At 38.6% G+C, this 10,029-nt stretch overlaps 1 protein-coding gene across 1 annotated transcript; it reads left to right on the top strand.

Annotated features, from left to right (window-relative positions):
• The first annotated feature begins 2,465 nt into the window (after positions 1 to 2,465).
• Positions 2,466 to 9,807, top strand: tmem106a (transmembrane protein 106A). The gene is made up of 8 exons (XM_063482103.1): positions 2,466 to 2,575; positions 3,652 to 3,815; positions 4,137 to 4,200; positions 4,350 to 4,503; positions 6,509 to 6,649; positions 6,743 to 6,786; positions 6,909 to 6,962; positions 9,374 to 9,807. Exons 2-8 carry the CDS (start codon positions 3,659 to 3,661, stop codon positions 9,483 to 9,485), a joined length of 726 nt encoding a protein of 241 aa, XP_063338173.1. The 5' UTR covers positions 2,466 to 2,575; positions 3,652 to 3,658; the 3' UTR covers positions 9,486 to 9,807.
• The last annotated feature ends 222 nt before the right edge of the window (positions 9,808 to 10,029 follow it).

Raw genomic sequence — 10,029 nt, 5'->3', positions numbered from 1 at the left:
GCAGTCCCTGGGGACACTAAACCACCAGGAGCTCCATAAACCCCGATTTCTTTAGAAGTAACAGTACTTAGTGACTTTTACAGTTTAATGACTCAGTGTTAAAACTATGTTAAAATGCATATTACTAAAAAATGTTGTTTTTGTAAACTTCCTTTGTGTTTCAGATGCAACTACAAGTTTTATACAGCTGTAATATTTACACAGTAAACTGCCAATTTTTGCATAGAGATTGTAAGCAAAGGGAAACAGATGACCAGTTAAACTAGATGTACACTCACTAACACTTTATTAGGTACACTGTGGCATAGATTCAACAAGGTGCTGGAAACATTTCTTGGAGATTTTGGTTGACGTTGACATGACAGCATCATATAAGTTGCTGCAGGTTTGATGCCTTCACATCATCCAAGACTGTTCCACCACATCCCAACGTGCTCTACTGAAGATATGATAACTGTGGAGGCCATTTGAGTACGGTGAGCTCACCGTCATGTTCAAGAAACCGGTTTGAGAATATCTGAGCTTTGTGTCGTGGTGAGGTAGAGTCAGCTGGAAGCAGGCATCAGTTAATATAAAATAAGATGGGTCTGTTTGTTTATACCCATTTCTGAGCTTTCTGTCTAAATCCCACAGCAAATATTCAAACTCATCAGACTGGACAACATTTTTCTAACCTTCTGTTGTTTAATTTCCAGTGAGCCTCCAACAGGAGTGGCCTTGCATGTTGTGATTCCTTCTCTAGCCTTCTGCAGCCTTCATTACAAGGTTCAACATGTTGTGAATTCAGGGCATTTTCTGTAAACCTTAGAGATGGTTATATAGGAAAACCCCAGTAATCAGCAGTTTCACTTTTACAATGAATTTCTTTAGGATCTCATAGAGTCGGTTTTCATATAATGAAGATACTGCTAGAGGTCCAGCACAGGCCCGCACACATCTGCCACTCTAACTGACTCATTTCCTGTTTTAATACATTTTCAAAGACTAATATTTCATATCAAACACTCACGTGCCGCCCACTCAAAACCTCTTCTCTATTGAAACTAGTAACTGCATCCAAAAGCTGTGCCAGCCGGGACAGTTATAGTAAACTGAACTGAAATCTGTGGGTCAATTATGAAACAGCAAATATGGTGGGAGAAGGGTAAAGTCTCTGTCAAATATGGAGTTGTGTTTAAAGGTTTGTGGCCACTTGTACAGGATTTGACTGTTTAAAACGTTTGCTAACAAAGCAGGGAATCTGTCAGAGTGGAATGAAATAAGGAACCTGATGTTAGAACAGACACTGTGTTTATTGAAGAGCATATAGCATAAACAGGTTGTGTGTCTAGTGTCGGTGCTTAAAGGTGTAAATACACAACACAAACATACTGTTAAGCCTAAAATGATTCATCCCCCTGTCGTATTTAGGTTTAAAGTCATCTTATGACTGGAAGTAATCTTAACATTTTGGAGTGTCCCACCTTACTCTGATAGAGAATCTGCAGGGAGTTGGAGATTATGGTGTTGACAAAGACGCCTTCCAGGCAAAGAAAAGAAAAATCCCAGAAGAAACCTGCAAAAAGCTGGTCAGCAGTTTTAAAATTGGTTTGAATGCTTGAACACCAATAAAACTTTTCCACTGATTATTGAGAAGAGTATAAATAATTTTCTAATTGCCATTTTTACTCCTTTTACATTGTTCTGTTATATTTTGAGAGATACCTGCCTTGTTTCCTACCCGTTTCTTGTTTAAATTTAAATCTCTACTAGAATCTAGATCTTTCAGAATAATTTGGGGCTCATTTTATTACATTTAGGCTATGTTTTTATTATGAATTCCTGTGGTCTGTCTAGCTACAGAAATGTGTTTTACTAGAAGAAAATAGGGAGTTGTTTTGTACTCAGAAAGGTGTATTTTTGTTTCCAGCAGACATCTTTTGGAGATGTACAACAATCGGGGCAAATGACATTTTTATAGGACGTCTGGAAACCAACACAGAGCAGTTTACTTGTTGAAGAAGTGTTATATTGAGTATTAAAGTTTATGTGAATCGAGTTTACACGTGATTATCCTCTTATTGGGCAAAACTTCCTCGGTTTGAGATAATCCGAAACCACGTGAGAACAAGAAATGTAAATTATTTTCTGTTGTAATCCACAAACTGAACGGTAATGTGTTTCACAAAAGTAAAACGTCTAAATTCCACGTCTAGTTGTTTGGAGCTGGATCCGGTCTCCCTGCCCAGTGCGCGCACCTGACGCAGGGGAAACAAATTCCGTCGTGAATAACGACCATGGTACGACACAACGTTAAAGATAGTTCACGTTATCCGTAATATGCAAATTATTGTGTCAGCACCCAGTTAAATAGCTTATGGTATGATAGTAGGGTTGGATAATAGACAGCACATGTGATCAGGAAATGACTGACACATAAAAAAGACAAGGAAGTGTTGCACTCAGTACATTGTGTGTATATGAAGCAGCCACACCACGGTCTTAATGTAGCTTCTGAAAAAGCTGAATCATAAAGGAGCTAGCAGCGTTTATGTGCTCATCCTGAATGATATTTGGACTTGTTGTGAGCTGTGAGGTGAGTTTGCAGTGGATGAGTTTTTTTGGTCTCGCTTAGCTTAATTTGTATTGCATATAAAATTGTGATTTTGTTAAATTAATAATACATTTTATAATTTTAGACTTCAGAATCATCCATTACGTTTAGGAGTAATACTTTCAGTAGTTTATTTCTTAATTAGTGTTTAAATACTTGTTTACACTCAAGCCTTGCAGAGTAGCGATCAGTCTTTCATATACAGCAGATAAGATTTGTAATCTCCACTCACAGAAATCTAAATAAACCATTTTATTTTATTTCAAATAATTTTCTTCACTTATCTAGTTGATTATATCTAAAGTTTATAGAGTCACACAATACTGAGTAATAGAACAAGCTATTTGCTTTTTCATATAGAAAAAAGTTTAAAATATGTAATTTAAAGGAAAAAATTGTACTTCATATTCAACTTGTGACTGAGTACAAACTGTTTCTAAAACACAGAGCATACTGTTGTTTTAGTGTGGCTTTATGGAGACTTCCTGCATACTTGTGCCTCTGCAGGACAGCACAAACCAAACACAACAAACCAGTTTAACATCTGTCATCTGAGTTCAAATGTCTTGACTTCTTCCTATATATATATATATATATATATATATATATATATATATATATACATATATACATATATATATATGTTATGACTGTGCAGTGTCAGTCTTGACCACCATCTGTTTACTAGGGGCAACCAATCAGAGAAAGGTTAGTTGAAAGTTGGTTTTGTCACGTGAATTGAGGGTCTTCAGGAAGGCCTGGTATAATGATTTTAAACTTCAAAAGCTACTCTAGTACAAATGAGCATAAAAGGCATCGTTTAAAATGGAGACAGGAAACATAAAAGTAATTCAGGGAGGTTCTGATCACTCCCACACTGTAGATTCTGCTCACATCCTAACATGTATTGCAGTAATAAGCGTCATTTATTGGTCATTTCAAGGTTTGTGAGGGGGGGAGTAACAGCTGACTGGGCAACAGTCACTTCTGTTTACTGCGAGTTATAAACTGTGGTTTTTGCCCTTTTAACATGTTCTTTACTGGATGTTTTCTTTCAGGAGTGCTATGGTGGCACAGCAGCAAAATAAAGGAGATCCCGATGTAACAAAAAAGATGGAGAAGGTGAAAGCAATGAAGCACTTTCCTCCATATGGTAGCATGGATGAAAATACAACAGGGGACACCTGCCCCACATGCCGTGGCACTGGACGAATCCCCAGAGGTTGGCCTTTTTTTGTGAAGGAAAATCTGCTTTTACATGTCTTTACTGTCAATTGTTCACTGTTTTGACTGGAGTTTTAAGGCTTTGACATCATTGTCTGCTGGATGCTTCTCATGCATGATAAAAGCTAGAGGAACCAGTTGTGAAAAACTAACACCGGGTTGACTTCTTCTTCTCCAAATTACTTTCATTTCACATTTAATAGCAAGTTGACCGAAGGAGACTGAAAAACATGGCTACGTATGTGCTGGTGTCAGCTAAGATACTTTCACATCATTTCTGTGGTAAGAACAAAACTTTATTTCCATCTTGTACTGGCAGGACAAGAAGACCAGCTCGTTGCCGTCATACCGTGTAATGATGTAAGGCTGAAACCCAGACGCACGTAAGGAGTATAGCAGTACATGAATGTGTGTGTGTGTGTGTGGAGGGGTGCTTTTTACAGTTTTGAACAAGCGAGTTAGAAATATTTTTGTGTTTATGGTTTGCACTGTTGTTCTATTTAAAATATAATTGTGCATATCTCTGTTTCAGGAAGCTGTATGTGTGCATCTCCATGGGCCTGTGTCTCCTTATTTGCTGTCTGATCCTCTTTTTCCTCTTCCCACGGAGTGTCACCCTTACCCCAGTGTCTGTACAATCAGTCACAGTCTACTTCATCCCAGATGAAGTTAAAATGGACGTCACAGTAAGTAATTTGAAAATCACTCTGCTCATCAGTAGTTTTGGTGTTACAGTAACCAACCAACCAACCCCCCCCCCCCCCCTCCCACAAAAAAAACAAAAAACAAAACAAACAAACACTGTATGCATCTAAATATCTGGGCAGCACTTAATGTTTCTAGGTGGGCATTAGCGTCCCAGTTATGAGGCTAATCAGATATAGTCCGATAATTCAAATGATGACTGGCTTGATCACTGTTTTTGAGATACCACAAAGTCAGTTTAGTTCAATTTTAAATATGGGCATGTGAAAAAACAATGTTTTCACAGGACACTGTGCAGTTTTGGCAGTTTGCAGCTCTGGAGCAGTGCTACAATCTACAATCATTCCAGAAGTTTATTTTCCAGCAAATTCATCACATTTGACTGTGCAATGCTAACAGGAATTGCCCAAAAAAATCCAAGAGCTAATCTCAGACTCTATAGACTGCAGTTAGCATGTTAAATATTAAAGTTCATGACAGTAAATTAGAAAAAGACTGAACAAATATGAGTTGTTCCCAGGAGAAAACCTTTTCTCTCTGACCAGAACATGGCAACATGTCTTGAGTTAAGATTTAAGACTCCTAGAACAATGTCCTTTGGCTAGATGCACAACTTGGGCCAAATTCGGTCCCACAACAAGACAGTGATCCCAAACACACCAGCAGATCTACAGCAGAATAAATGGCCTGGTAAATGGCCTGTATTTATATAGCGCTTTACTAGTCCCTAAGGACCCCAAAGCGCTTTACATATCCAGTCATCCACCCATTCACACTCACATTCACACACTGGTGATGGCAAGCTACGTTGTAGCCACAGCCACCCTGGGGCGCACTGACAGAGGCGAGGCTGCCGGACACTGGCGCCACCGGGCCCTCTGACCACCACCAGCAGGCAACGGGTGAAGTGTCTTGCCCAAGGACACAACGACTGAGACTGTCCAAGCCAGGGCTCGAACCAGTAACCTTCCGATTACAGGGCGAACTAATAGATGAAAAAGAAAACATTTAGGTGTCGCAGTGGCCTAGTCAAAGTCCTCAACCTGACTGAAATGTTGTGGGAGGAGCTTAAGAGAGCTGAGCATAAACAAATGCCTTCAAACCTCAATGAACTGAATAGAAAATGTAATTTGGGGTTTGTGAATATCTGCCCAGCTTAATTAAGTGTAACTAGTAAACTACAGTATATATATGCTTGTCTGCTTTGATGACAGACTTCCTCCTATTACTGTGGATTTGTCATGCAGTGTCTCTGCCCTCTTTTACCCACATCTCTGCAAATCTGTGGACAAAGGAAGGAGGTGACCTCTGAACCTTCTGCTGTGATAAACATTAGGCAACTGGATTTTGAGAGTCAATAAATATCTGAAAATGACTCACCTTTGTAACATGTTTTAAAATAACATGAACGTCAAGTTCTAACTCATGACTCATGTATGTCCTGCAGACGTTGCTTCCCATTATAGCTGTTGCACCATCGGTTGCATTAGACTATGGCTACAGGAGCTATGCTAAACCCTGATTGGCTCTAAGCATGCTTTTTTTATCTCTGAAAATGGACATTAGAAAATGGGACTGACACTTTTGAAGTTGGGATCCTTTTTTTAGAGGTTTCTTTTTGTTCATGTACAATATTGCTCTATTAATGCACATTATTATTTCTGAATTCTTGGTGACCGATTCTATATAAAAATATATAGAATTAGTTGGAAACAAGCAGCATAACATAACTAGTGTGTGTTAACAAGTGGAGGTCCCTCATACATAGTTGTAAAAGAGTTAAGCCATATTTTTACAACCACATTTTTTATTGCCGCTATCAAAACACTATCCACAAAGAAGCACTTGCGTTGCATTCACATGACAGATGGTACAGTAGGTCACTGCCCCACTTAGATGGTGGGGCACTTAAAATTCCCTGACACTTTTTAATAATGCACAGGTGTGTCAGCTGCACTTGACTTGTGGATTTTTTTCCTTTTCCAGAATCTCATCAACATCACCAACAATAACTACTATTCAGTTCAGATTGTTGACTTCAGCATTCAGGCTGTGGTTGGTCAAACAGTCATGGGAAAGAACAAGATCACTAATATGACCGCAATCGAGCCCAGATCACTGAAATCTGTAAGTTTCAGACTGGATAACAGGTCCTGTTGATATCCAGCATTTGTCATGTGTTTAACATCTTATCTCTGTGTCCTCTGATATAATTTACAGAATGTAATTTCAGTCGGCCTGGATATTAAAGATGAAGGCATAGGGTAAGAAAGAAATCTTTGTTTTCAGCACATAACATCAAAAAACATCTCAAGATAAAAACTATTAGAGTCCATTGTTGTTGTTTAAATGTCTGACTTCAGCACAACTTGTTCATGTCTTTCAGCTCTTACTGCAAGTCAAGCAGCATCAAGATTCACACCTTATTTCTGGAGCTTCAGTAAGTGTCAACCTCTGTCAGCGGAAGAGGCAGAGACACTTTAGAGTTTTTAAACCCACAATGTTAAAAGCTTCACTTTTCTGCAGAGCACAAAAACCACAACCACAAAATTATTTTTCTTCACAAAGCCACAGTCGAATCTTTTAATCTGAAATTTTATAGAAGGACATGAAAGGCATTCCTCTAAGTCCAGTTTTTCCTTTGAAATTCAGTGAACTTGGAATTAAATCACAGAACAGTCACGGTGCTGCTATTGAGGAGCTGCTTTTTACCTTAAATGCGTTCGAGAGAAATGTGCTCATTCAGTGATTTCAGTGGCTCATAACTTTGATGCTAACTGGACTAATTAAGAGACAGGTAGCACAGTGGTGTGGTGGCAAAATGTCCTATGTTTGAATCTACCGGCTAACCAGGACCTTTCTGTGTGGGGAGATTCGTGGGTTTAGGTTAATTTATGATTTAAAACTGGCGGTGGGTGTGAATGGTTGTGCGCTTGTCTGTTAGCTGTGTGAGAAAATGGTGAATTGTCCAAATGTGTACCTTATGATATTCTGGGGTGGGCTCCAGCCCCCTCCCGTACTACCCTGAGTTTCATAAATAGATGGACAGAATAAAGTTCAAATAGATTGTACTGACTACATGTACATGTTGTTTTTAAGTTGCTTAAAAAAAGGAAACCAAACAGCATTTGTCACAGTCATGGTCATGGTCAGCAACAATATTCATGTAGGCATTTAAACGGTGCTCGATTGTTACCAAGGGGCCCAAAGTATGCCAAGAAACTATCCTCTACACCACTGTGTTGATATAAGTCAGGATGGATCCATGCGTTCATTCTTTCATGTTGTTTACACCAAATTGTGACTCTACCACGTGAATGTCACAGCAGGAACTGAAACTCATCAGATCCGGCAATGTTTGTCCTTTGTGGTCCAATTTTGGTGGGAATGGTAGCCTCAGTTTCCCGTTCTCAGCTAAACTCCAGTGTGGATTATGCCACACTGGGTAGCAGGGTAGCTCACCTTTTGGGCTGCTGTGGTATCCCATCTGCTTCAATATGTGGTCTGTTGCACCGTCAGAGGTGCCTTCATGCACACCTTGGTTGATTTTAACGAATGATTTTGAATTACAGCTGTCTTCCAGTCAGACCATTTGTCTCTGACGTGTGGCATCAACAAGGCATTTTCATCTATAGAACTGCTGCTCACTTGATATTTTCTCATTTTTCAACCATTCTTTGTAAACCTTACAGATGTTCATTAAAAAAAAATCCTAGTAACATCTGGCACCAACAAATATGCCACATTCAAAGCAACTTGTTCAGGTGTTGGTGGCTCCGTAGTGTAGTGGTTTACAAATTCACCCGAGTAACAGATCCTCCGTTTAATCCTGGGAAGAGACAGAAATCCCTTTGGGGAGATTTGGCATAAAAAAGAAATCTGCCAACTTAAAACATATGGAACTAGCTGCTGTGAGACCCCTTGTGAATAAGGGAGCATCTTATAGCAGCTTTCTTCTATATTCTCATGCTCAGTGTGAACTTCAGCAGGTCATCTTAACCATGTCCACATGCTTAAATGCTGCTGTGATATTGGGTCAAAGAGCAGTTGAACATTTGTACTTAATAAAGTGGCTGATGAGTGTATTTTCGAGCATTTTTCAGTCCTCACCACTTCATAAGAACAAGAGCTATCCACAGGAATCACATATTTGCTCAGCATTTGAGCATCAGTAACGTGTGATATATCGCAGTTTCAACAGCAAAAATGCACCAACTTAATGTCTGTGATGTACAGTAACAGACAAAAAGCATTGGTAATCTGGGTGATTTATCTGTTTTCTGATAATTCACTGCAGAAACCTTTGAAAAGTGAATGCAAAGAATCATGTCACTGTGTGGGTTAGGTGGCTGTTCAAAACAAGCTGCAGAAAATGAAAACTCTTCCTTTTATCTACTTTTTGGATCCTTCTGTGCAAAAATAATTTCTTATATAGTCATATTTTGACACTCTGGATTTTGGTATTTTAATGAAGGCATGCAAAATACCAAAGTTAGTGCCCTAGAAAAAGAATCAGCTAATTCTTAGGAAGGTCAAGTGGGTTTTATTTCGTCTTAGATTTGTTTGATTTGTTTGGAAAGACTCACGAGCTGGTTGCTAGCTTTGTATGTCAGCTGGTTATTGCTGGCTACGCAGAGCACAGCGGGTTTATTGCAGCTCTTTTGGCTGATGTGGCTGAAAACAAAGCCAATGAGAGAATCATTTTGGATGTAACAGCTAAAAGACACTAAAATGCTCCTAGAGTTGAAGGGAACGCCCATCAATAAACCCAGAATTATAAGGGAGTCAAAAAAAAATAAACACAGATGTGAAATATGAAAATGTAACAAAGATTTTTTTTTCTTTTTTCAGAATGACAATGAATATTTCCTATCTCTCGCACACGGAGCAGCTGTCCGTGGAGACCTTTGAGTATATTGACTGTGGCACCAATTCAACAATTCCACATCCTGTGAGAATATGACTTCAATGTACTGAATCTGCAGTTTATACACGTTAACTGCTCTCTGTTGTTTTAACACATAATAAGACTTTAAATGAATCACTACAGTGTTATAATGTAAAAATATTGACGCTTCAAACATGCATGTGTGTAAAATGCACAAAGAAGTTTCAGAGCATTGTGTGAAATGAGCACAATTTGTGAATTTCAAAATGTAAAAATTATTTTGAAGTCATACCAATTTTAAATTGTCTTTAAATTTGTGTGTGTGCACGCGAACACGTGTGTACTACTGTGTTGACCATAGATCTCCTTATTGTTTGTCATTTGCACTTTATTAAACTGTGAAGGTTAATGTTACATATTATATGTTTTCATTTTTTCCCTCATTCATTGCTTCTTCATGATATTTTATACACTAAAAGGGTGTGAGCAGGTTGTCTTGAGGTCAGCTTTCCATTGTCACACTAAAGTGCATATTTATATAGCTAACTTAAAAACTTTAATACAGAAAAATATGCAGGTAAAATGTTAAATTTCTAAACTTAGAAGCATAAAGCAAAGT

Source organism: Pelmatolapia mariae, linkage group LG8 (assembly GCF_036321145.2).
Source record: "Pelmatolapia mariae isolate MD_Pm_ZW linkage group LG8, Pm_UMD_F_2, whole genome shotgun sequence".
Taxonomy (NCBI): Eukaryota; Metazoa; Chordata; class Actinopteri; order Cichliformes; family Cichlidae; genus Pelmatolapia; species Pelmatolapia mariae.
This window is presented reverse-complemented; position numbering and strand designations above follow the sequence as displayed.

Bases quoted from the DNA above. Each gene is read 5' to 3' on its own strand.
- tmem106a (XM_063482103.1), top strand. From the start codon at position 3,659: ATGGTGGCACAGCAGCAAAATAAAGGAGATCCCGATGTAACAAAAAAG. The intron at 4,201-4,349 runs GTAAGGAGTATA...TCTCTGTTTCAG, and splicing joins AGGCTGAAACCCAGACGCAC to GAAGCTGTATGTGTGCATCT. The intron at 6,963-9,373 runs GTAAGTGTCAAC...TTCTTTTTTCAG, and splicing joins ACCTTATTTCTGGAGCTTCA to AATGACAATGAATATTTCCT.